Source organism: Vanellus vanellus (genome assembly GCF_965231255.1).
Source record: "Vanellus vanellus genome assembly, chromosome: 21".
NCBI lineage: Eukaryota > Metazoa > Chordata > Aves > Charadriiformes > Charadriidae > Vanellus > Vanellus vanellus.
Genome location: NC_138926.1, coordinates 4,342,491 through 4,370,466, shown reverse-complemented (window position 1 = coordinate 4,370,466; position 27,976 = coordinate 4,342,491). Strand labels below are relative to the sequence as shown.

General features: G+C 44.2%; 1 protein-coding gene across 1 annotated transcript; it reads right to left on the bottom strand.

Annotated features, from left to right (window-relative positions):
* Window positions 1-1,341: 1,341 nt before the first annotated feature.
* Window positions 1,342-27,761, bottom strand: LOC309680373 (beta-galactosidase-1-like protein 2; the record flags this gene model as incomplete). The annotated part of the gene is made up of 20 exons (XM_082493948.1): window positions 1,342-2,011; window positions 2,482-2,598; window positions 3,536-3,650; window positions 5,491-5,578; window positions 6,803-6,881; window positions 7,826-7,897; window positions 8,326-8,472; window positions 8,880-8,986; window positions 9,204-9,284; window positions 9,960-10,097; window positions 11,150-11,234; window positions 13,503-13,567; window positions 16,808-16,889; window positions 19,770-19,862; window positions 20,184-20,292; window positions 21,862-21,957; window positions 22,275-22,343; window positions 22,950-23,147; window positions 24,404-24,463; window positions 27,679-27,761. 20 exons carry the CDS (start codon window positions 27,759-27,761, stop codon window positions 1,925-1,927), a joined length of 1,971 nt encoding a protein of 656 aa, XP_082350074.1. The 3' UTR covers window positions 1,342-1,924.
* Window positions 27,762-27,976: the final 215 nt, after the last annotated feature.

The window sequence follows — 27,976 nt, the reverse complement described above, 5'->3', positions numbered from 1 at the left end:
TCTCCCCTTGGACTAATGACATTGTGTATTTCCTAATATTTAAAAAAAATAATTCTTTGTAAGTTATTTTCTCCCACTGTATATCAGAACCATTGGGGAAAAGTTGCATTCCTTACTTCCCAGTCACAGAAGCCTTGCTACGTAGCCTTTACAAAAATGTTCCTTTAGATGCATTGGCTGAAGCGGTACTTGGATAGAAAGCATTTGACTCTACTGGCTGCTGACTGCTCTATGGGAGCATTGTTATCTTGTATTAAAACAGTAGCTCTCTGCACTCAAGCAGATTTATTCTGTTATTGTACTAGCCTTCCAAGTTCACTTCAGTCTGCAAACCCTAGAGTGGAAAGAGACATTTGTAAAGGACTACAAAGTTTTCATACCATTTAAATAGTTTCCAGCTGATGTCCTCTCCTAGCTGCATGTTTGGTTTCACTAATCTTAATTCCAGTCCCTGCTGGGTTGCAACCTTCCCTCCTTGGAAGGAAATAACTTTCAGAAAAATGCAAAGGATCGAGTCCTGAACACAACCCTACATATATGCTCCACTCTCCTCAAAGTTGGTCACATGAACCTGGGCTCTTCCAACTTGCACAGAGGTTACCGTGGTCCTCAGGAGTAGAGATACGAATGTTCAGTAAGACCAGCTCTGGCCAGGATGGAGTGTATTACAGCTGCACTGTCTGTTCTCAGTTTTAAACAAACTGTATTTAAGTTCAATAAAATTATGGTTTCTAAGAGCCAGAATACCCCGCAACTCCATTATCACAGACAGTGCACGTGTTTGGTGTTTCTCTCATTAGTGTGAATCCTCTTGAACAGAAAGCAGGGGCTAAGCAACTTCTCGGAGATTCTGAACAGATTCACAGCTTGAATTTGATCTCTTCCTCTGCCTAAAAAGATGGCAGCTCCTCAGTGACTGCAGAGCTGGTGAGATAAAAAACCATGTCATGTTTTCCTAAACCGTGTGTTTCTGTTTTGAGGGACAAAAAGAAAAAAGAAACCAGGACCTGAGATCCCAAAACTTCACAGCAGGTTGAACTAGAAAGTACAGATGTAATCTCCTGTTTGCAACTATACATGCAACCCCTTTACTTCTTCCCCAATCAAAATCTGATCCCTGCTCATTTTACCAGGGCGAATTTCATCTTTAGGTGCTTCACAGTGACAGCAGGGGTGGAGGGGTGACTGAAAGACTAACTTGTCCTTTTCTCCTCCTGCACCTCCTCCTTGGAAGTTCTCATTCCTGCCTGGCCTGAAACAGAAAGATCTATTTGATAGAGGACAAAACACATTTCAATTTTTAAAACTTTTTTTTTCTTTTTGAGAGAGAGACAATCTCCATAGTAAAACGTTGTGGAAAAAAAAAAGCTTGAATTAAAGTCATTTGACAACCAACTCCGCTTCCAACAAGTAAACAAGTAATAGCCTCTCTGCAGAGCGAGTTGCTAAATTCTGCCTGGAGGCACAACAAAATGATTTTCCATACCTGGTTACTCACATGTTCACCAACTATTTTCTCCCTATCTAATTATAAAAACGAGGAGGCCAGTAATAACACATTTTTAAAGTCACTGGAGAGCTGAGCTCAGCTTTCAGTTCAGATGGCTTCAGTTCTTTCTCTCTCTCTCCTGCCTCCAGCAACTTTTTACTCCCCCATATTCACTAGACGATCCATAACATCATGCGCAGCTATCCAAGCTGTGGGTCCTCAGTAGTGCAGGGAGATGCGCTTCCGTATCCGTCTATGAAACAATGGACTCTGGTTCCTTCAGGACCCATTCTCTCTTCTGAACTTACTGCCAAAGAGCAAATCCTTTACCTGGGTCTAGTGGAAATTAACGTGCCCAAGTGCCTCGGCCATCATGTCCCCAGACATGCAACCAGGAATATTCAAGATGAACCAAACATGGGAAAGAAGCCCTCATCAGTCCACGTACTGGGTTCTTCCTAAATAAGGTATGTCGACAGATTGTATTATGCGTCCTGCAGTGCGTTCTTCAAAAATGACAATCTGCAGAAGAGAGGGATATATAAAGTTCCTTCATACAAAGGCTGAGTTACTTTAAATATATTTAGTAGGAAAAGGCATACAATCACAGCAGGGGAAGGAAGCATTATTTAAGGAGATCAATCAATATGAGACTGTACAGTAACTGTGATTCTTCTTCGGCACCATACGATGCAGAAAATGAACCAGCACCAAATCGGGTTTGTCTTGATTTTGAACTTGATGCAGTGCTTTGAAGTTTAGCTGCCATCCTCATCATGTTTTAATGGTTGTCAAAGCCATAGTCAGCTTTAGAGCAGCTCAATTTTCACAGATCTTAGGAGATAACAGTCTCCTTCCTCTCTATTGTGCTGGTTTTCAGATAGAGATAGGTAATTAATATACTGTATATATCTAGCTCTTTGGGACATGACTCAGAGCAGGATCTTTAATAACACAAACAAGCAAAGAGAAATCCCACCAAAGCCTCTCACCTCATTGCTCCCTTTCCATAACCAGGGGCCAGGAAGGTAGAGTGTTTCCTGAGGTCCAACTTTCCAGTAGCGGCCCAGGTTCTGACCATTGACAAACACAACTCCTTTTTCCCAGCCCTGGAATCAGGACAGTACACAGACTTACTGATGCAGCTGTATTGCCTAGTTAGCATCCCCATGGAAAACTATGTCTGCTTTCACACTTGCATTCTTTCAGGCCACTTTCTGCAGGTTTTCTGCTTGCTTCGCCTGTGCAACTCCCTGAAGTCATGAACATTTAAGTAAATCCTGTTGCACAGGAGTTATCCTTAATGTATTAATTAAAAGGATAAAGCTTTCAAAAATGTGCAATTCATGATTTGTGCTTGTACAGGAAACCTCATCCTTTTGAACAGACATATCTTTATTTCTTCCCAAGCATAGAATATCTCCCCTCACCTATTTCCCAGGCGGCAGAAATACTGTATTGCTACTGACTAGCGTAACCTACAACAAAGCTTAATGGAAAAGTGAGCAGTACAATCATGATGGGCATGAACCTTGGCTCTAAGGGACTGAAATAGGAGGAGGAAGTTTAATAATACTTAATATTTCATCTTAAGTTCTATGCAAGAGTAGCAGTCTTCCACAGAAGGAAGATGTGAATGCAAACTCTCATGCCATGTCTACAAAGAAGTGACTCTTTCCATACCACATTGAGGAGGTAGGGATAAAACTAGTGCCTCCTTTAATTTTTGTGCCCATTACTCCTCTGCAACTAGAAAAGAAATAGCATTTGTATGTCAATAAAAAAGGCTTAACTGTTCATTAGCAGCTCTGCAGGATCAGTATTGCACTTGTTTTCTCATCAGGACCACTACAGACTGAACAGAATTACCTGCCAGCTTGAGAGGACTTCTACACCCTCAAAATAATTCTTTCTCCAAGATCAGAGGAAGACTACAAAACTACAGACTATAAGACAGAGCTCAGTCAGAGCTATTACACAAGTGTCTAACCAGCTTTTTAAAAAATCTCGATCAAGAAAAAATAGGGGGGGAAAAAAAGGACTTGCCTGTAGCTTCAAGAAAGTGTCCTGTGGCTGATGCTCTATCCACAGCCTTCCACGAAAAAAAGCTGGACCGACAAAGTAATCTGGGACTGCACTCCATCCAGCAATATGTCGCAAACTGTAAGAGAATGACCAAACACAGGTAACAGCAGGGAAGCACCAAGCAGCACTGAGAGACACAACGCTGGTCTCGAGATCATTGCAAACCACTGCTTACAGTGGTGGGTGGATGTCGTTACAACACGGTTGCTATTTCCTTGCAGGCCCAGAATGTCAAGCAGTTGCTTTCTAGTGGTAGGGCCCAAAGGTAATATTCTTCATGCTGCAAAGGGATGAAGTGGTTATCTCCTGTAAACATGCAAGGCAAGCACCTCGCTGATCTCTCTCCTCCACTTAAGATAAGTGTAGTGGTGGTACATGTCTCAGTCTTCATTATCCTATGCTTGCCACATCACTGATAGGCCAATTTCTGGTACAAAAAAAAGGGTATATGGGGCTATCACCATCTCTGCTACTTTACAGCAGCAACATAAAAATCTCTGCTACGTGTTGGCTGCTGAAGTGCCCATCCTTCTTCAGATGTAACAGTGCCATGGTGCAAGCTTTAAATGCATGTGGCTTGCACAGGCTAAAGGAAAACCTGCAGAATTGATAGGATTCAAAACAGACATTCCTGGCTGTGTTCCTGTGGAGGAACATGAATACATCCTTGCAAGTTTGCATTAATTAGGGGGAATTATTTCTTACCTGTGGCAACAATTTGGGAGCAGGGGACAAACAGAAGAGAAAATAAGGAGTGTCAAAGTGCCGCAGAAGCCTTGAGCTTCTGTCAGAACATGTTCCTTCTGACCCTTACTAACTGCATCTCTTGGATTCAGGAAGTTATTGATCCAGTGCAGCTTGACTGCTACTGAATTATTCAACTAAAAGCCTTCAACAATTCCTTTCACAATACCACGCGCTCCGTCCTCCTACGCAGCGACTGTAGGCCGATTGTGTTTCATTGCTACTGGTCAATTGCCAGTGAGTGATTGTAGTGTTGACTAATCTTGCTTTTGTTTGGGCACGGCAGTTCACTTGCTTTAATGTTCCTCACTGGAAATATTCTTCTAAAACCCTGCAGTCAAAGGTTATGCCAGTTACCCCATCAATAAGAATCCTTCACGTAGCCCCCCCAGGCACCTGTTAAGATTGTCCTTAGAAATTTCAAAATGTAGACTTTTTTTCTTTTAAAAGCCATTTCAGGCTAACATGGCCTCTCTCTGCTTCCTACATAAAATGTGGGAGCTGCGATATCTTGGGGGATGCACATGTGTTACTTTCTGGTATTAACAACATAACTGAAAATAGTCTCTCTGGATTGTGGCCAGAGTCCATAGGGCATCTGTTGCCTTAAATGTTTGCTAAGGTTTTCTATATCTACTAACAGAGGGTCCTTGACTTACCCCTGCTAGATATCTTTTTCAGTCTTTCTGGAATTAAAGCAAAATAACTTCAAACAGGAAGCCATCTGGACTTGTTAATGCACTATTAGTAGCTTCCTAGAGTTAATCTGTCCCTTGCGAGTTTGAATTACTAAATATATGAGCCATATTGCTAATTTCAAGAAAGACACAGACTTCTCCAACATGTGGGTGTGTTGGGACCCACCCCTTTGGGTAAACCATACTTTTACCTACCCGATCTAACCCTCCTGTACAGGCTGTGAGGAAGTCTTTAAATCCTCCACAGTGGGAATACATTTCACCCCTAAATAATGGTATCGATAAAGTGCCACCATTTTCGGCACTATGTCAGGCAAAGGTATCAGCAAGGAACTTACCAGTGCAAAAATCCACCTACCTACTTTCACCTTGTGTTGCTTTTCTGATACATTTAGCTGCTACGTATTAGATTTTGTACTGCTGGCAAACAGTTGGTTTCAAATGAGGAAGAAAAAATTTTTAAATCCCACAAACCTTTTCATGAATCCAGGTTTCATCTCCAAACTGTAAATCTTGAAGTTCCTCAGGGGTGTTTTATTCAAGAAGACATCACCAATTAAGCCTGCAAGAGCAATGGGGGCAATGAAGAGTTGAAAAACAGCTAAAGCTGATAGATTTTCCTATTTGAATGCGAGGAACAGCAGGAGATGGAAAGCAGCCACATTCTGCAATGGAATTAGAGTCCATATGGTCCCATTGCTCACCCAGATTGAGTGGGGAACATTACTATACTTTGGCCTCTCCACTCTCTTCTTTGCTTCAACTCACCAAGCCGTTAAACACCCTCCAAGCAGAAAACACTGTTGGCACACGCAGCAGATGGGGTTCTGTTGTTATTGTTGTTTTTTAGTTAGCTGCCCATGTATAGATTTTTTTAAAGCAGTAGATCAGTTACTTCTCTAATAGGCACAGCAAAATATGACGTGGGCAAGCACTAATGTCCAGTGCTGATCCAGTGCTTTTCATCCAAGAATCTTAAGACACTTTAATAAGTAATTTACCTTTGGGACTCTCATGTTAGATAAAGCTATTCTCCACGTAGCAGGCAAAGTCTGGGTCCTAATCCAGCCTTCTAATTACAGGACTGCAGTTGAGACTGCCTAAGCAGTGCAGAGGCTTTACGCACCTCTTGTGCAGTAAAATAAAATTAGTACACTCACATGCCTAACTCCATTAGTCAGTTTTGTATAGTTTTCGTGTACAGTTCCCCACTGAAATAGAATCCTGGGGTTTCGACCTCCTTCAGGTCCACAACTGTGTGTGATAGACTTGAACATTTTAGTAAATTCTGCTCAACAGGATGCAGTTCATTCCTCCTGATATTGTGTGTGGTTTTAAATGTAGTGATCCTCCAATAGCAAACCCCAGGGGAAAACACAGATTAAAGAAGGTATTTTCCTTCTTTCCCTGTGAAATAACATGCTCATAGAGCAAGAGAAAGGGTACCCTAACATCGCCTAGCAAATCTAGAGCAGAATAAGATTCATTGATGGCCTTGGGTTTAGTTGTACCCCTATAAAATACGAAGCCTTAATGCAAGCCATCAAGCAGCCACTGCTTTTCAGTTACCATCACTCCAGAAAGGGGGTGATGAACTGTGTTTTTTAACAAGTTCTCTCTGTCATACTGTTTCCCACCGACTCCCAGATGGTAGTCTTGGCTAGCACTACGATAGCTGTATTGGGTCTTCAGTTTGGTTCTGTGTGAAGCACACAAGACAGGGTTCTACAGTGCTTAAATTCAGAGATCTATCTAGGGCAGTTTGAGAACAAAGAACTTTACTTACCTTTCCTCTGTTCATTCAATGCCAGGCCATAATTGACGCGACCACGGTTCTCTACCAGGAGTCTTAGCTGCCTGAATCCCTGTAGGGGGAAAAAAAAAAAAGGAAGAGCATCAACTGGACCAGTGCGCGGCGTGTGCTGTATCAGCCATAATGCTTGGTTAACAGAGGTCAGTAGAGGTGTTTAAGAGGGGAGGTGGCATGATTACCTTTAGCAGTTGCAATTTATCTGTTTTCTTTAAACTTCTGAATTATGTGAACAGTGCCCCCATATCTTTCAGCTACTGCAAATAGTGATACCACTGAGGAACTCCCAGCTTCTTCATAAAAGTTTTTTTTTTTTTTCTTCTGTTGAATTTTTTTTAAGTGCCATTTTGATATCACCCACAGAACCAGAAATGGAGTTTGACATAGTACAGGCTTATGTCATATAGCTCTCCCACAAGTCATGAGAACAACTAGTACATCCACCCACTCACCTACTCAGAGGAGCCACACACAGCTCTGTTGACATGCATTCAATCAATATACTATTCTTATTGCCAACTTCTGCCGGGGTATAGCTACTCTCAGAGCTAAAGTCCCCCCATTTCATTTGAGACCTAAAAAGTGCAGAAGCCCCCAAGTCCCCTTAAAAACCTGCTTTGTGCTAAGGAAGATGAAGCCTACAGGGACTTAATCTGCACAAACAGGGTACTGGTACTCAATGTCTACAGTTTGTGAGTGTGGCAGGAAGGCTGGCAAATTTTGTGCAGCCAGGACTATACTGACTTGAATTTTCTCTGTGGAAAAGTATTCAAAAAACACTTCTCAATCACAAATAGTAACTTGGCAGTGAATTCACACTGTATTTCACCAGTGAAATAGTGTCTAATTAGATTATAACAACTGTTCCCTGTGTCAGGCTACCGTACCAGCTAGGTAAATGGATTAGGTGGGAGGTGACTTCTTGAGAGCTATGCCTCTTCAGCGGTCTTGGTTCTGTTATCCACATACTATTGCTGTGAGCAATCTCCAATTAGTTACCTGTCCTTCAGGAAGGGAGAGCTCCACTGTGTTGTAATCCAGCTCACCAACATACATGGTGTTAACAAACACCTGCAGAACAGAGCACAAGGGAGGAGAGCAAATTCTCATCAATTATACTATAAACATGTGTTGCACAGGTTACTGAAGTTGTATTTGGGGAGGAAATTGTCTCTACTTGAAACTAGAACTAACTCAGTGCTCATAACTGTGTCACTGGGTGGGACTGTGTGTCTAGGTGGGAAAAAAAATCACAACATTTCTCCAAACATTCAATATTCTGATGTTTAAAGATATTATAAGTTTTAGTAGACGGGAACCGCAAGCTGATTTACAAATGATAAGGGTTGGGGCTTAGCTGAGAACTGAAAAGAGCGAATCACATTTCTAATCTAAAACTTCACATTTTCCTTCATGGTCGACCCCTTCCCTGCCTAGCTGCCAAGACCAAAGCCTTTATATCTGACTGAAGTTAGTCACAGTTGTCCTCTGCTCCTTACCTGTGCTCGGTCACGGACATGGTCCCTTGAATGCAGATGTCCACCACCAAATATGACAGTCTCATAGAGCACGTATCCATACGACTGCCCACTGCTATCATTTAGATGCAGATTCTCCATGTTAATAGGAAGCTCTGACTTAATGGGCTGCAAAGGAGAAACAAATTTAATGGTGGAAGTTGCTTCTCATAATTGACAGGCCACATAGAGGCAATTAATTTAAGACAGGTGTTCCACTCTGCCACAGGTTACATTTTCCCTGTAAGCATCCAGAGGGCCGTTCCAACCTGAATTACCTTATGACTCTATGAAAGCTACAGCAATGAAGACAAGGTACCAGAAAAGGGAGCCAAGGACTTGCAAAACTGGAATTCCAAGAAAACAGAAGTAGGAGTAAAAAAGGTGAGATCAAAGATCTGCCTCCTTTGCGCATCCTTGACAAAATATTCCCCAACCTTATCCTCATGGGATAGCAAGCCAGCGCACTAATAACCTTTTCCACCTAAGAGGTGATGCCTTTTAGTACTGAGGTGCATTAAAATTGGTAGTACTACCTGTAAAAGAGATGGTAACACATCCCAGAGAGAGATATATTGATGCAACAGGATTGCACCATATGATGCCTTGCTTTCAATCATGGGAGGGAGAGGAAGAGGCTGGCCTGTGATGCAAAAAGAAAGAGAAAGATGGAGCAACTATTTCAGATGCAAAAAGCCAACACAGATTTAAGGCCCCTCCAGACCTCCTTTGGTCCTCCTTCCCATCTTTCAGAAAAAGCAACCAGAGTCTGAGGGCTCCAGCAGAAGGGCCAGTTTAAACAAGCCTCTGATTTAACACTGTAGGTAGAACACTATTTTGGTTCTTGGATTTATAATTACCAATGATCATGCTGAAGAGTTGTCGGAGCTTGAAAAATTTGGATGTGTAGTCTCCAGCCTCTGTCAGCACAGCGTCGTAATCTGAAAAAGCAGCACATATGTTTTAAAAAATACACAGCAGCTCTGGGACAGCCTTCATGTACGCTGTCATCAGAGAAGTAAAAGCCCAAGACACAATTTTCTTGGCACTGTCTATATTATGGAAACCTGAACGCTTTTATCTGTGCGAATGTAGCTAGACAAGCATAGAGTTGCTTAATTTGGAGAAGAGCCACTCACCAAGGAGCAACGTACTTTCAGAGATCTAATTTGCACATATCCAGAATTTCACACAGGATAAAGTCAACAATTAACAATTTTAACAAAGGGCTGTTGGGATGAAAAGAGCTTACGGTACAATTTGGTGTGGTAAAATTAAAAAACAGAACTATATCTCGGATCACCATCTTTCCCTAGAAACAAGAGCCAGCATGGAGATAACATGAAAAGCAAAGTCGTCATTTGCGACTTCTATTCCCAGTTCAGAATGAGGGGATCCTCGACATCCTGGAATGGAACTGGAAATAGGAAACACTAATGTAAGCCCCCTTTCAGGCAGGCATTTGCTTCTGAGCTATGGTCCAACTCGTCTCTCTGTGACAAAGTGGTTGTACTGATCATTTCTCAATGCCTCTGTCAGCTGTAACTAGCCCAAAGGAGAGCCTGAGCTGCACTCTCACAGTAGGTGCATGGGCAAGGCAGTGAAAGAAAACTCACCGTAACTGGTGACATCTGACTTGTATTCATCAGCCTCCAAAGCACCGTTCATGAAGCCAAAGTTGGTGCCTCCGTGAAACATGTAGAGATTGATGGATGCTCCTAATTTGAGGATGCTTGCTACAGTATTCACCATTTCTGTAAAGGAAGGGCAGTGCCAGGAATGCCACAGACCAAGCAGCTAGGCTAACACTCTTCTGGTAATTCAAACTAGACACAAACATTCTGGTCCTTGTCTGTCAGTCACACCATGTAATTACAGCGATTCATATTGTGATTTATATTTTGCCCTCAGTGAGGGCAGCATGTCTACTGACATATCGGGACATATTAATACATTCAAATGTACCGCTCCTACAGGTGAAAAAGGATAAAGCTCATGTACTTGAGCAGGAATTTTGCTGTTAAACAGAAGAGTTGTAAGGACTACTCAGTCAGACTCCTAAACTCAACACACCAATGACCCAATTACAAAGACAATTTCAGGAGGATGAGAGCATCATTAAAACAGTCTTCTAGATCTCTGTTTTCACTGTACTTTAGATGCCCTGGAGGTTCTGGGGTTGTTGGGGTTTTTTTAGTAACAGTCTTCTTTCCTAATGAGCTTTTAAACTAGAAAAAAATACACTTTCAGAAGGTGCTATACCTGCAAGAGGCTTAAGTTCACATGTTCCCACAAAAGGTAAAATAATCCTCTCTTAACGAGGAGTGTTTATTCACTAGACAAGTAATGTCGTTATGGTGGAGGTTTCACCAAACTTGTGACATTTTTACAAAATACAAATAAAGTTTTCACAGGATTTAGATTACCTCAGGAGGTGAAAGAGATGATTTAAATCACTGGGCTGCATTTTTAAATCAACACGGAGTGGCACGAGGCCTTAGGAAACGTTGACACTAATATCTTAAGATGTTTGGCTCACTGCACACCCCATAGAGTCCCTCTTCATGGAATAAAAAGAACAATATTATTTAAAAAAAAAAAAAAGCTGCTGTTTACTAACAGTACTAAGGAAAATCCAAGGCACGGCAATGTGACCCACGCACTGAGAGATTATTCATTTGCAAAGGCTCACACAAAGCAAAGGTTACAGCAGGACAGAAAATTTCAAAAAGCTGTATGTCATTTTTCCATGCCTATTTGCTGAGCAATAAACCTGCTGTCTACAAGAACAGTATATGGTGCTCACCATCTGCATCAAAGACATAGTGAGGGCCTCCCCAGTTATCAAACCATCCCGTCCAATACTCCATGACCATCTTTGGCTGATCTCTCTGTACCAAAATAAAACCAAAGAGTTAAAACAGAGACAGAGCAGTCTTGCACTCATCCCTATTTTCTAGAGAAGCATTGTCCAAATGCAGTTTGGCGACATGGTTTACAAGGGTGTTTTCTTCTCAAGTTGGCATAAAAAAAAAGCAGCTGAGGAGCTCTGAACAAGTGAGGAATTAGATGCTGTGGACCAGCAATGCCCAAAACAGGCAAGCAAAGCAGAGAAGTACTCTGCTAGGCACAAAGCAAAAACCACGGCACACAACCAGGTCATACCAAACAGTTCTGGATATTGTTGTTTGGTAGAGCTGTAGCAAAAAGACAAACCAACTGTCATTGTTTAGCTTCTGCTAGAAATACACATTTATAAATGTCTGCTTATCAGCTACGCCACTGCCAGCTGAGAGTTTGCAGGTGCACTGCAGCCAATGCTTGCCAAGGTAGGAACAGCAGACCTTAGCGGCTTAATGCCTTTTTAATGCCACATATGGTGTTGGCAGGAAAGAATTAGCCTTTGCAGGAATTAGGTCTTCATTAAAAAGGCTCTGCACACAGAGCAATTGCATCCCATTTGTCACCGCTTGCCAGCTCCCTTAGCTCCTGTAGAATTCCACTCGGTCCCATCACACTGGACAGGACAACATATGCCCAGCCTGGCTGGCACTCCCTCCTCATGGTATTTATTTCTAGTCAAGGCAATTTTGCCCTTTATTTGATAGGGGCTTTATCTGATGCCACGTGAAATGGCCAAGGTAAGTGGCATTAAAGAAACTCATGTTTCATTAGGAGAAAACAACTGCAGATGCCTGTAATAATCTACTTGTTCTAGGTTCAGACCAGCTCTTGGAAATATGTTTAATCAATCTGTCCCCAGTAAACTCGTCAAAGAAGGAGTTTTATCACCCTCTGCAATAAGAGACCATAACAAGGCAAAGATAACGTAGCTTCATAATCCTTACAAATATGAACGACAGGCTTCCTATCTTGTAATTAGTCAGTGTGGCAAAGGAGGAGCTGCTTTTATTGGGCCATATTACTTTTATGTATTCCCTTGACGGGGAAGGAGCTGCCTTCTGTTCATTTGCAGGGTTTGGGAAATTTTATAAGACCTAAACAAGGTGAAAGCACATGCAGCAGAGCCTCTTTTGCCTGTACAGAAAAAGAAAACAAATTAAAGTGGTAGGATTCAATGGTCAGCATGCCAGCAGCAATGTTTCCTTTCACATGGTCCAGGCAAAAGCCAAGGGAAGAGATCAGAAGAGAATCGATCACGGCCAGGGGCAGATGTCAGTTGTTCACATCTTTCCAGGCTGACATTTGGAGCAAGCAGAGGAACAGGGAAAGAAGAGGACAGAGGATGCAAAGAGAGAGAGAACTTGTCACTAGAAAGCAAAACTCGTTAGTCCTTCACTGCTCCCTCATCACACAATCAAGATACTTTTCTCATCAAGTGGTCATTAGCAATTTCCTACCCCTGATTCACATCTCTGACATCACGGGGGGTGAAAGACACTGAAGCGACACATGAAATTTGAATGCTTTTCCACAGTGAGCACTGTTAAATGCCAGGCAGGCTGCTGAGAAGGCAGGAGGAACCTGGGACTGCGCTGTGTGGAAGGTGTTTTGCAAAGCTGCTGCGGAAGCGGATCTGAAATCAAAGTGTTCCTCTGATCGGTTCTGCTGCAGTTCCTAGCAGAAATAGGACCAAATGTCTAGTGGGGCCAATGCTCTCTTCTGCACAGCATGCCGCTAATACAACTTTACATATCTACACTGAATATGAGGTATTTGAGATGACTGAAACACCCATCACAGCATACCCTGAAAGAACTGCAGTAGATCAGCAGCCAGCACTTGAGGACTACAGTTTTCAAACATGCTCTTGACGGCATCCACAGCATCAGGGTAAGAGAGCTTGGGAAAAAGACGCCTGAACTTCAAGAAACAGGTCTGACAATTGCGAAGTAGGATGCTACTGGGTATCAACACTTGAAAGTGTGAAGAAATCTAACCCCTAAGCTAAGGACAGGCCATGGGACACAGCTGAATGGAAAGCCCTTAAGAAGGTGCTGGATAACAGCATACTTAAAACCTTCACTTTTCAGAGAAATCATCGTAAGTACCGATGCCAGAAGGATTTGGTCTAAATGAGAAGGAAGCCCAAACATTTGTTCAAAAAAACCTAAAAACACAAAACCCCAAAACAGATTATCAGTGCTTCATTTCTAATGCTGTCCTGGAAAATGTAGGTGAACTTTTCTGCATCTTACCTGCACTGTATCCAGATATTTCAGTAGCCCAGGTTCCAGTTTCTGAAAGTTAACAGTGGCCAGTGCTATTGGGAAAAGAAAAAGGTTTTATTAATTGAGACACGTACAAAATGCCTAGGGGACCATCTCCTTAGGCATCAGCCCAGCACAAGCTCAGGGGGACCTGGAACAGCTGAACCACCAATACAACCTCCTCGGAAATTTCCCATCAAAGTCTCCACTTATTATGCAGAATCTAACTGGACCACAGCACACAGTGGAATACTTGCAGGCCATCTTTTTAGCTCTAATATTCAGAGATACTAGAAAGAGAGAGCATCAGAGCAGCTCATGGGGTGTCACAAGCTTTAATTAGAGGCTGTAAAGCACTTGGAGATCCTCAGATAAAAGGCACCACATAAAGGCAAACTTATTATTAGAAAGTCATATCTGGATGCCACACTGATCTCCCAGGCTTTAGCTGCAGGAATCACTACCCAGGCAATATCTTACAGCTTGTCATGTCTGTGGGGGTGGGTGAGAAAAACCGCAGTACAAGTGAACCAGATAGAAATTGTAATTGGAAGACTTATCTGTGCTTCTGCCCTGTGCAGCATGGGGGAACCGGCAACTAGTTTGTGTGCACTGCATGCATAGTGAAAGTCGCGGCATGATCTTCAAGCACTAGAGCGGGAAGACCTGTCTGCAGGAGCTGATGCATTAGAAGACACTAATCTGGTATCAGTGTCGCAGCCCCTGGAACACGTTTGAACCATTTTCATACTTTCCTAGCCCTCGGTCACCCTGATGATATTTCTCCCAAGAAACTTTGAAAATGCAGGAGCAAAGATATGATTCGGTATTAAAAACTGACTTCTTACAAGAGCGCTGGTATCAAATCCAGCCCCAGTTGTGTCAGACAGAGCACTTCAAACAGAATATTCACAGAAGCAAAAGCTAACTTCTCTCTATTTATACCTTGATTTTATAGGCTGACCTATGTAGTGTGCTGAGCTGAAGAATTTGGCACAGGCAAACATGGTGGGAGAACAAAATAAAACTTGGATTTAGCATTGATGTAATACATTAGTTGGCAATCCTGAAGGGAAACACACCCAATTCTGCTCTTCATGCAGATTAACAGCACACCACTGAAAACGGTGTAAAGGTGCGGAGAACTAGTCCCCAAAGCCTTCTTCACCCTTTCCACAGTAGATAGTTACACAAAACTGCCCACCATGGTGCTTCGGCCATGGCCAAGAGAGAAACCGGAGTTTTTATTTTGTCACCCATCAGCTCCCAGAATGGCTGTACCGGGTCAGGCTAGAGCCACCCAGCTTCTGATTCTTGCTACTGACTGCCCGTGAAGGCAGGAGGATTGCAGGAGCTGCACAGGTACTCTGAGACTGACCGAGATTTTTTTCCCTACAGCATGGAACATCCCACTATACCCATCCTCCTCATCCCCTGAAAATGTGCTGCAACCACTGAACAAGGGCTACAATGCTGTAGTTTCAGGTCCTCCTACAAGAGTTTTCTCTGCAGAGCACCAGACTGACTGCTCCTGGCATTAACAGGAACCCACAAATGTTTCTTGGAAAGGAATCCGTGCACCACTGATGAACAGAATAAACAAAATCACAGAATCACTGCATTAGTTTTCAACTCCAGCATGGAGTCTTTTCTCTATTTTCTTAGGCATTTCTATAGTAGATTTTGTTCTCTCTCCTTTTGCGCTTTCATAACCACCTTACTGCTATACTGCTTTGAGCCCTAGTTATTCCGCGCATCTGACTACTTGACATGTTGACTCTAATGAGCAGATTGTTATGACATCTAAGAGGCAAATTGGTATCAAAGAGCTCTCAGCATGCAACACGCTGGAAAAGACAACTCCAACCAAGAACGAGCTCTGAGGCAGTAAACATTCCCACAGAAGATGGTGAGGGCTAGACAGGGATTTCCACACCAGCCCTGCTGCATGCCAGCTCGCTGGCAGGGAGAGGGTGACTCTGTGTGGTCAAGGCTGGAAACTGCTGCACACCAAAAATATACAATTGAGAAGACCACCGTACTGACGAAGGCCCGTGGACTTCAGAGTTACTGAATTTGTCCCTCTCATACTGTCATATAGAAACAGGAGGGAAAAAAAGGAGGCAAAAGTCTTTCCCTTTAATCATCTCCATGCCTGAGATTAGAAAATTAACAGTATTTATGACTGAGTGATGACAGGAGCACTCAAAGACTGCACCCTGCAAACACTTCATTCAGGGAAGCAATTATTAGTCAGGGAGACAACTGGCAGAAACACAGGAGAGATCAGAGGCCAAGTACATAGTAAATCTCAGCTGAACTGGATGTGCAAATCTGAAAATCAGTATCACACTGTGCCCCAAGCAGTCAGATTTGGGCACAGTGAAACTCAAACAGCTGTACCCCCATTTCTTCAAAGTGAAAAGCAGGAGGGCTGCTAAGCAGCATTTTTAAACAATAGAATTACTTTTTTTAAAAGGGAAAGGGAAAATGGACATCCTTTTGCATTATGCACATCTGACACCCTCCTTTCAGCTGGACAGGGTGCTGGGCCACCTTGTCTAGAATGTGCTTTTGCCAAGAAAGGTTGGACCAAATGATCCCTGAGGTCGCTTCCAACCTGGGATTCTGTGATTCCATGATTCTTTACTTACCTAAGCTTGATGAGAAGACAGGGCTGCCCTGCAAACTACTGCTAAACTTACAGGATGTTAGATTTCAGAATCTAGGTTTTCATGGACTTTTTTCTTCTCTTTTCAATTGCAAAGCAGGTATCTTAAGGATAAGTTACTACTATTAGTGATTGGTGAGGTACTTGCTTAATATATATTCAAGTGAAGCAATAAGGAGTATTATCATCAGCCTTTTAACGTGGTGGAAACATCATCAAGAAATGCTAGGTGCTGCCATCTCTTGGCTAACCTCATTGGGAAGTACGGACGCCCAATACTAGACAGAAGGCAGCCAGGTATTTAGTCTGCATGCGCTTAGTGTTCTCGAACGCAGAGAGGCTGCCTCCCCACGGAGCAATCCTGCTATCACTGTGTTAAACCTTATGTTGAAAAAACCCACTCTAAATGTTTCTGGGAAGGGACTGGGTTTGTTCTGCGTGTGTACCATCCAGCCTTAGCTGGGGGTCCCTCCTCTGCCGCTGGAGCTCCTACCACAAACAGAACACAATTAATGGGTGCAGCTTAGCAAACGAAGCCTACTGCTCTCATTTGAAGGCTACATTTCATCAGCTGCCCCAGACAAAGAACATAGTCTTACCTTGCTCTCCTACAAGCACATACCTCCTTCCACTAAGCCAAACGACAGCCCGTTCTTGTTGTCCGAAGTCATTAACAGTTCCACAATCCCTCTGTTTAACAGGGCCTGAATTAAAAAGAGGAAAAGCCATTGTGTTAACAGCTCAAGTATAGTATTTGTCAGGATATTAAAGCACTGAAGTACATTATAACCCTCTCTGGGGATAGCTTAAAACTGGTAGTGGCTTGGTAAGAAATATTATTCCTGTGACGTCTCCCATTCCTCCTGAAGCTTCCCTGCCTACTTTTTCCAGCTTAAAGACAACTGAAAAATCTTATTTTGTTTTAGAAAGCTGGATCGGTTTCTCACTGATGCATCAAGCTTCAAAATTTTATCTTCTTCTTCTGACATCAGTTTAATAAATAGCTTCACGGCTTTCCAACAAAAGAAGGCTTCAGGTGGAAGACAAAAAAGAAAAGCAGCTCACCCTTCCTGACTCTCTAACAATGGAAGCTGAAAGGAGAAAATAGCCGGTTTGCCAGTGAATGCCATCACAGGTTCACATACCTATGTTCTTGAATAGCCAAGTCTGAATGAATTTACTGGCTCTTCAGTATCGCAGCAGTGTATGAAATAGCACTCTAAGGTTTTTAAAATGCATATGCACACACAAGGTTCTTCCCATTAGGATTCTTCTCTTATAGTTGATTTTTTACCGGTGGCTGATGTTTGAAGGAGAGATTAGGAAACCCTAGTTGCAAATTAACCCCTCTTTTCACTGTACCTGCATTGGAAGTCACTCCTTCAGCTTCAAGGCACTTTGAAAACAAGCCTTCCGTCTCTTAATTCTAAATTACTAACTGTAAAATGGTGATAAAGACACATCAGCTCACACAGGAGTTACCCGCATCATGGGCATCAACTGGTTAATGTCTGCTGTGTGTTTAAAGAAACCTTTGCATATTGCACATGCCCAGACACAAAGAGTAGACCTGAGCATTACACACAGTCTACATTAGAGAAGCATTCCTCCAACGCAGAGTTTAAAGACAAACCCAATTCAGGGTTAAGACCTGGTTATTTATCAACTTATCACTAAATCGATACCTGAACAGATGCTGGTATCTGACAAAATGCAGCTACTGAGGAATTCAGAATTTCTAACAAATTTTGTTAAGATAATTCTTGGAGCACTGCATTAATACTAAGTTTCTTCCCCTCCTTTTGAATAGAACTGCAAAATGGAGAAATGTCAGACAGCTGCCTCACATTGAAATGCATTACAGGATTTTGGGTGCAGCAGAGAAACCAGGAATAGAAACAGCATCTGAGGCAGACACAGGTGTGTGCTCAGCTAATCCCAGCTCATGTACAGCGCGGGGAGGGAGGTGTCGATACACCCTTTCATGGCCGAGGTGTTTTGGAAGGCAAAGGCACTGCTCCCGAAAGAGTGAGATAAGGACAGAGATTTCAGGTTTTGTGTGAGTTGTGCTTTTTTTTTTTTTAATGGGTATATTAATTCCAGGAAGATTGCAACATCGTCATATACGCTAGATGCAGATGAGAATTAATCAACTTGCCACACTCAAAGCTCAAGGCCCAAACCAGAACAAAGACTAGGAGCTCCACCTCACGTTAGATCCCACTTCAACCAACAAGGAAGCCCTGCAAATCCTGCTTTCCCACATTTTCGCCTTTAACCACTGTAATATACGTCCTCAGATGTAAGTTGCACACAATACCAGAATATGACGAAACAGCACTGCAAAAATACACCCACAGGCCTGGCAAGGAAACATTATCTGTTCTGACAAGTCTGTGAAACATCACAAGCTCTTTCATCACTGAGATATGGAAAAGCAAGCACCGCGTCGGCATGCTGTTCAGACACAACAGAGTCTTTATGCCCCATTCATTTAGGGCTCTCAATGCCATTTGTTTTATATGTTTGCCACTGGTGGGACGTGGCGGGGGGAAACTATGTAGATATAGCAGACAATTTTGACATTATCAGTTCAGATTGGCAACCGACTCTTTAACTTGTTCATATGTACACTTCATATTTAACCTTCCAAGTAATGTTAAATCACTCCACGAGATGGAGTTAGTGCAGGAACAGGCACCACTCTAAGCAGATTAGGACTCCTGCCATGCAATTTATTTGGCTGACGAGCCTCTGTACACCCTGAGCAACAGGACAACCTGAGCCAGAGCTAACCTCAGGGTGCTCAGGGCAAAGCTGGGGTACCCAAAGGGTTTCAGAAGGATCTGATAATGCTGTAACAGAAAAGCAGGGAACATAAAATGTACAGCACATACACACCACTGGATGGGTAACCTCTCTCATGTGCAGCAACACTATTAAGCATTCAGTGAGAAGAAATTAAACAACGAACCTTGTGAGACACACCGCAGATCTTGTTAACTGTCTGCCTTGCAATTGTACTGGGGGCGAATGAACAGGTCAGACGCAGATCCACCAGGACAATCTGGCCTCCTTGGGCACTGGCCAGCTCTTTATCATTCAGTACAGAGGCAGGAGCCTGGGCACAGTCTAGTCTTCGTTTGACGAGGGTAAGGGAGGCATTAGGCAAATTAACCTGCCTGATGCTGAGCTCCAGATTGCACAAGTTTAGGAGTGTGCTGGTGGCTTGTTCACATAAACCTTCCTCCCAAAAGGCAACAAAGAGAAACCCTTCTCTAATGTCATCCAAGAGAAGCAAAACAGGACTAGCAGGAGACAGGTTCTTCAAGGCCAACTATTACAGATACTCCCCCATTTCCCTATCACCATCTTCTCTGGAAGATATAAGAACAGGCTTATCAGTATTCAGAGGGTCATATGCCATCTCTTCCATTCCAGGAAGAAACCTCAAGGGAAATCCAGCTAAATTATGCACTGATGCTTTCAAGGGTTTCTGAAGCCATGCTCAAAAGTTATTCAGAAGAAAGAAAGGAAGGTAGAGAGAGATTCACCACAGAAACAAGTAAACGTGCCAACATTACCATTTTAACATAGGTCATGTAGTTTGGGTCTTTGGCGTAGGACCCATATTCATTCTCCACTTGGACTGCAATGATGGGACCTCCTTTCTTGTACTGTTGGGAAGAAAAGGGAGAAGTTGTTCACCGTGATTTCTAATCAGAGGGACCAAAATCACAGTGGCACTGGCTTGCAGAAAGGATGCACGAGGCTCAGGCGGACTCAGCTCATCCTCCCAAAGTCTATACATAATCAAACAGCTGGATCTGGAGAGCTGACACAGATAACTACTGTCCATACTGGTTCGTAAAGCGAAGCTGGTAGATTGGTTATTGCTTCAATTACTGCTGCCATTACACTACACATGACACATGGTCACACTCATCTGTGCAGACAGTTCCCACTTGTGGACAGAGAGGGTAACGGATCGTACTTGCCTGAAGAGGGACGACAATAGGCATCAGATGATCAAAATAGGCATCCACAGCTTCTGTGAAGCCCTTGTACGTTGTCCTCAATTGCATCTCTGGATCTTGCAGTAGCCAACTATGAGAAAAGCAGCAAAGAGCATCTCCTAGTCCACTGTCCAGTCAAGGCTGCCAGAGGTAACACCACCCACCGACATCAAGGCACATTTAGGCAGGAATCATTGGTCTTTCAGTGTCACTCGGCTAAGCCTGCAGTGCAGGTATGGACAACATCGTGAGTCAGTGAATGACACCATGCAAGGCTATCTACCACTCACACTTTTAAATGACTCCAGACTGCAATTGCCAAGCTGTTCCCCCTCTTTTTGTTGTGTATTTTGGGCCTAAGCTCATTTCATTAACTTTCCCAATAAGATTTCAAGGGCTAAACTTACCACTCTAAAGGTTAGTCTGGAAAACCCCACATCCCCAAGGGCACACTACAACCAAGTGCTCCCTCATAAAACCCCAATCATCGCTCAAAACAAAGCTTCCGGTAATTGTTCCCAAGGTCTACTGCTAATTTACAAGACTTAGTCTGCTGGTTTGGGGTTAACATATAAAAGGGCAATTTGTTTAAGAGCAGAACAATGTAGTGCTGTAACAATTTAAGCAGAGTGAGCTTGTACCTTCCTTGTCTCTGAAAAAGGAGGCATTAATTAATAGTGCTTCCAGAGGTCTGAAAGACTCAACTCCTGTACGCTATATGCAGCTCGGAGGGCTTACAAAATCATCACCTCTTTATCTGTAAAATGAGAATAGTTCTGTTGCTCTTTATCAGAATCTTTTATCTGTATGATTAAAAAATATATGGGTGATGTGGCAACAACTGACAATGTATGCACTTCTCATAATCTAACATAGAGCTAGCTCCTGCCTCTGGTCACAAGTAGCCACGCTCTCGGGAGCAAGTCCCTGACACACCTTCGCAGTTCTGCACCTGAACTCTCTGATGCCAAAGGCAGGGCATTCTGAAAAATGAAAAGATTAAAAGAAATAATGCCCAAATTTTGTCAGGCGTCTCCACTGAGGTTTATGCTCTGTGAAGTTAAGGAAAACAAGTGGTATGTAACCTGGCACTGGTTCCACTGGGATCTAGTAACCAGGCAAGTCTCAAGGCTGACGTATTCAACTCGGCTCTCAAAGCCTCTTACCAGCAAGCTGTGTGCTTTAGGAGAAAATACAACAGGAGGTTGGAAAAGTTATGGGTCTCTATTACTGCTAGCCATAATACATACGTTCTAGTAAGACTTTTAAAATGGACCTGAGATGAAGCAGATTCTTGCATCAAGCTGCAAATAGTACTATTCATATTATACATAGTCAAGTTGCAACAGCAATAGAAGACAGATTTCCCCAATTCTATTTTCTTGCTGTAACCATTATGGCATAACACAATTATTATTTTAAAGAATAACCACTCAAAAAAAACCCAACTCTGGTTTCAGACTTGCTATCTCTACTGCTTAGGAGAGCTCAATAACATAATGGGTCTTCACCTGCTTTGGGGACCCAGGAAACAAATATTCCCATCTAACAGCCAGCCAGTCTAAATCTTTGAAGGGGGCTCAACCGAATCATCAGGGGGTTTGGGTTTCTTTTCCTCAGCCCCAAATGCTTGCCTCAACTGAACTATGTCCACACTTACCTGGGCAGACCACCAAGGTCCCATTCAGAGCAGATATAAGGTCCAGGACGCAGAATCACCCACAGTCCGTTTTTAGCTGCCAGTGAAACGAAGGCCCTAGAGATCCAGACAGCATAATTATTGTCTGACTGCAGAATTCCTACTCCATGCACTCCTAATACACCAATCAACATGAAATTTAGGGACCAGAACCAGAAGAGAATTGCTTCATGAAGCAACTATACTGGATTGGGACTAAACCTGTAAGTTCCCAGGACTGCCGAAAGCAGGGGAAGGAATGAGTGTCTCCACTGCCTCATCAAGGTACAGGCTTCGCTTCAGAAGCTGGAAACAACATCTTCATCCAGAACCAACACACACGCTCTCCCCTCAAAACAGCAGTATTTAATAATAGAGTTGTCTGTACCACATACACTAGATCCAGGTTTCGACTGAAGTCAAACTTCCCTCTTTCTTGTTCGTGAAGGTTCCATGGCACGTACCTGAAATGCAGAGTGAGGGCAGTGGAGGTGAAGGGCTGAAAAGGGCACTGCATTTGCAAAGCACAGAAAAAAACCTATGCGTTCCCTTTGTTAGTCAGTAACAGATCCAGAGACTACTGCATGTACACATTAAAAGTGTCTATTTACATGTTATTTGTGCCTTTGCTTCATTTTTCTGACAAGTCCTTACTTTGTTGCACTCTTTTCCTGTACTCCGCAATACCTGAGTTTCTCAAGACCCTCAGAGTGGTCTCTCTCTCAGTATATCATGCATTCTCCAAACCAGAGCAATTTCCAAATCAGAGCCGTGCTGAATGGCCGTTTCGGAGCCTGACCCTTCCTCATCACGTCAGCATTAAGAAGGCTCTTTCCCAGTACATCTGATAGACATCTGTTCCAGTCCATATTTGAGGATACTGCAGTGTACAATGGTTAAAGAAAACCTGAGTTCCCACTACTCTCTTCTGTTTCTATTCTCATAATAACAAGTACAGAAAGACATTGTTATGGCCCACTGGAATGAACAACGAAGTCCCACCAACTGCTATGGAAGAGGGAGAGGCTGCAAGGTACATGTGACAGAGCCTAGGGAGCGGGGACACTTACGTCGTGAGGGTGTTTAAGCCACATGCTTTCATCTTAAGCATGCGGTCTTCCCAATATTCCCTGGGGACTCGGAAATAGTGCATCGAACCTCCAAATATGCGGAAGGGCATGCCTTCCAGCAGGAACTGGGAGTTTTCTGTTTGCAAGCCTAGGGTCCTCCCCCATAACTGCAGAGGGATCAGCTCACTCCAGTTAAACCTGGAAGAGAAAGAGAGACATATGAGCGTCCAGTCTCTAGTAAAGAAATCTGTCCCCCTAAGAGAGGCTCCTCATTGCACCCTGCCTCGCAGGATCTGACCTTCCTACTTCTTAAGTAAACCATGCTCTTTGTCATACAGACCATAAAGATTTTTCAGAAGATGATAAACCAAAACAGATGGAAGATCTGCCCAAGGTGTGTATTTAATATTCATTTCACTAGCAGCTTCCATCCTGAATGCCCCAAGCCACTCCGCAACCCTACAACTGAAATGTAGCACTGCTCTGGCACAGATCATGAAACTAACTTGCTGAAAATACAAGATGGGGAACTTTTCACTCTCGATATTAGCAAACACTTTCATAACTTATAAAATTTAAGATCTCCCCGTTTTGCAGTAGGATGACATACACTGGCTGATTCCCAGATCCTCACTCCAGCAGTGGCTGCGTTTCAGTATTGCTACTGAATGTCTTGTGGTCTCTGATACCTTCCAACACAATGCATGGAAAAAATAAAGAACCCTCACCCGTCCACTGTGAACAGAGAACCTTTTTCTTAATTTCAAGAAAACTCCTGGACTACATTGATCAGTCAGGAAAGAAGAGGTCTGCTGTCATCACAAACTTACCTCTGCCTGCATTACTGCTTAGATTAATTTCTTCATATGTTATTTGCCAAAAGAACCAGAGCAAAAGAAATACCAGGTTCCAAAGCGCTTATCAGCTTCAATACTTGTGCCATCACAGCTCCAGTCAGGTCCGTTCCTGCACGCAAGAAACTACTTCCCATTGCCTTACATGTCTCCCCAGTTCATTTTGGCTGAACCAAGAAAACATTTTATCAACCAGTCCAGATCCAAAGCAGTTACGCTGCCTCCATCAGACCATCCCAGTTCCAACTCTGAATACACAGAAGAGTTAGACAATAGCAGCTTGTTCCCCTGAGACATTATCACAGCCAGATGCGAGGGATGAATTCCCGTCTCAAGAAAGCAAGCGACCCACACATTTGAGAGAAATGTCACATTCGGAGAAGAGGGAAATACCTAAACCTCCGGCTGTTTTCTAGACTACGTGTAGAGCGGGTATTAGGAGAGGGTGAGGACTTCTCAGAACTCACGGCTTACAGGGATTGCTAGCCAGGAGCCTGCAGCGGTTACCTGTCTTCTGACACAAGACAAGGAGACTACAAGGGAACTAAATCTAAGACTTCCAGGATACTGCACGGGCTGGCTGACAAGCACGGAGGGTACCTGTATAGCACAGCATTCTCACAGGGCTCTGAAACAACCGGCAGCAGGCATGGATAATACCTGGAAAAGGAAGCCTAGGTTAGATACTCACTGCCTTCAGTCAACGAGCACTTGCGCGCGTTTATTGTCAAACCATTTACAAAAAACAGTGCTGAGCAAGGAGTTAGTAATGTATCCCATTCAGAAAGTGGTGCAGCAATAGCACAGCTTTTATGAAAGTAGCGCAGCTCAAAGTAGGGGAAATAAGCACGAAACACCTAACTGCCATATTTAAAGGGCGACTGCCTGAATAGGAACAAGATCAAAAATGCTCATCTACACAAGAAACTAGGTACAGCCAGAGAGTGATGGCGTGAGGCTAGCAGCATTGCTCCCAAGGAATTACTACAAATCTTACCAGCAGGGGAGGTGGTTCTCAATCCACGTGCAGGATATCCTATGGCTACCTGCCCCTCTATCCTGCTAGAACATCATCTCACACAGATTGCAACTTTTGCAAATCAGATCCCAAAACAGCAGCTGTATCTACTTCTATTGCTTAGTGGTACGCCTGAGGCGGAAAGCTCAAACAGGTCTGGAGACACAAAACTCCAATTTTTAAAGATTAGGTTGGAAAATACTTGTTTTCCAATCTGTTTCTGAGCTAGGTAAAGCCCTAAATTACCTCTGCATACAACAGTACTGCTAACTGTCACTGGTGCCAGAATGAAGGCTGTACTCAGGAAGCATACATAGGCAGATAAAAATAAACAAATCACTTAAGCTCATCTCCTTAATCCTGGGCATAACTTAGTTGGCAAGTTTCCATCAAGTTTCCTGCCTTAGAACTCCCTGGCTCCAGTGTTTTTTCTCACCGAGTAGGACTGGTAGGAAGCTCCCAGACTCCCACTATTTTCAACATATTATCCTGGATATCCTGAAACCCACATCTCTCACTAGGATCTGTTCCAAGTGACTTCTGAAAAAACAAAACAAAAAAAAAACCAAAAAACCCCAAAAAACTTCCGTGACTCAGCAGAGCTTCATACTGTTACCCTGAGCTGGATTTCCACAGCTCAAAGCCCACCTGGGCTCTGTGCTTCCTCTTGAGAGCAATGTATAGCTCCCAGTACGTTTCTTCTCACTTCTATAAATGACAGCACAAGTTGCAAAGAACCTTTGTCCTCTTGCTAAAGGTTACTGGTCTGCTTTGTCCTTCTGTAGCCATTACTTCCCTGCTTCAGGGAAGTCTCCTTTTTAGCATTAGATTACCAAGTTTGCCCAGAACAGAAGCTTTGAAATTGGATTGGACAACTTAGTCCTTAATGAAATGACCTGCCTATAAGATGTAAGTTGAAGTGCAAAATGCTCCAAGTGGAACAGAAAAGTCACAGTTAACTGCTAAACCAGACAGCTACGCTAAGGCATTCTTGCCTGTAAAACAAAAACTTAGCGGAAGCCCTCTCTGCATGAAATAAGAGATTTAGCTTTGGTATTGGTCTCCCATACACCCAGAACAGCTGGGAGAAAAAGCTAACGGAGAAGAAAAAGAAAGTCAAAACAGGGGAAGCAGCATGGAGACCATTAGCTTGCTTTGCCAATACTAAAGGACGCACTTCAGAGGGACTTTACAGTTAATCCCTAAGCCCTGCTTAGACCTGTCTCAGAGGGCTTTGCTGTTTATTCTGGGCTTCCTCTGGCCAGAGAAAAGTGAAAGCTTTGAGTTGCCTTCACTCACGACTCGCTGTCTTGCGGCCACCGAGGTCCTGTGTCGGTCAGGCAAGCCCCAGGTGCACATTCAATACGACTGGGATAAGGATCGCTGCATCTTCTAGTACAGTTTATTCTCAGGTGACCCGCGCCATGGAGAAAAACACTGGGTACCAATGGACACGGTGTTTTACAGATACATTCTTAGAGGAGACAGACTGCTATGCTTTTATCGGGTATCAGTTTGCAATAATCCTCTGCTGGGAACGCATGTGGCACAAACCCAAGACCAGCTATAAAAGAACTTCGCTTCTAATTAAGCAAAGATTTATCAAGGGTTTTCTATAGCTTTGAGGATCAAGTAACTTCCTACTATGAATTTAAGAACCCATTACAAAATATCCAAGTTATAAAAAAGATCTGAGTGGTAATAACTAACTACATCTTCCCTTGCCTGACTATTATCTCCAGCACTTTGCTGTCAGGGACTGAAGAGCGGCTGTCACTTGGCATGGAGAAGCTATTGTACAAACACCTCTGGCGTTATAGCCAGACACGAGACACATTCGTCCAGCAAAGAGCATTGCCCCCCAAATGAACATGATCTAAACCACATGGGATTTTAGCTAGAGCCTTGAATAACTTCTTGTTACTGCAGGTGGGCTACAGAGGATGGGCTATTGGCCTGGAGCGTACAAACGGGACCAGAAGGCAGTTAACGCAGTTGTAAAAGGGGAGGTGGACACCACCGCCCACTGCAGCCCAGGTCCCCGAGTACCACACCGCTCTGTCCATGCTGCTACCGACAGCACGGGGATGCAGAACGGAGAGAACCAGACCCCGAGCAGGCTGGAGTGAGAGGGAAACGACGCTCTGGCGCAAGCATGTCGGAGACACCCGGGGCAGCTCCAGAGAGGGGTTAGATCTGCCGGATTGATTTGCAAACGTACATCATCCATCAGAGCCGGGATGATGTAGAGCCTCACCAGAGCCAAGGTCGGCACGGATAGCATTAGCCTAACGCAGAAACTGATTTATTGCACTGGCAATGGGTCTTTCCTTACCCATTACTTTCTGTGATAAGCAAGAAGTTGTGTATATCACGTGTAACATTTATTTAAAGCTTTTAAATCATTTCTGCACGGAGGCAGCATTACTCTCTCCAGTCCTTCCCACGCTCCCGTCCTGCTGGAGACCCCCTCTCCGTCACCCACCCACGGGGAGCGGCGCGCTCGTTCCCCGGGCAGCCTGACAAGAGACGGTGTTTTGATTGCATCGAGCCCGGGTGGCCGTAAATTAACTGTCCAGGCGGCAGGCGGCATCCGCAAACTTAATTATCCTTTTTTATTATTATTTTCCATATTTCCCCTGATTCCCATTCCAGCGCAGTCGCTCTCCACCTCAAACGCGGGTCAGGGCAGCAGGCCCCCTCTCCGAAGACGTACGAGCCCGCAGCCCGCCGTGCCCACGCCGCCCCGGGGAACCCGCACACCGCCCCGCCGTGTCCCGTCCCGTCCCCCGCCACCCCCGGGGCGCGACCCCCGCCACCCCCGGCTGGGGAAGGGGGGGGGCGTGGCGGCTCTCACCTGCGCAGCAGCAGCCACAGCACGAAGACGAGAAGCGCGGCCCCCCCGAGGCGGCGCTGCCGCCGCCCGCCGCACGGCCACATGGCGGCCGCCCACCGCCGCCGCCGCCGCGGCCCGCCGGACCCCCCGCCGCCGCGCCCCCCCCGCCGCCGCCGCCACCGTGGGCCGCTCCACCCGCCATTGGCCGCTACGCCGCCGCGCTCCGCCCCCGAGCCCCGCCGGCGCCTCCCATTGGTCGTCCCCCGCCCGCCCGCGGGGCGCTGCGGACTGGCTCGTGCTCCCCGAGGTAAAGGCCCGG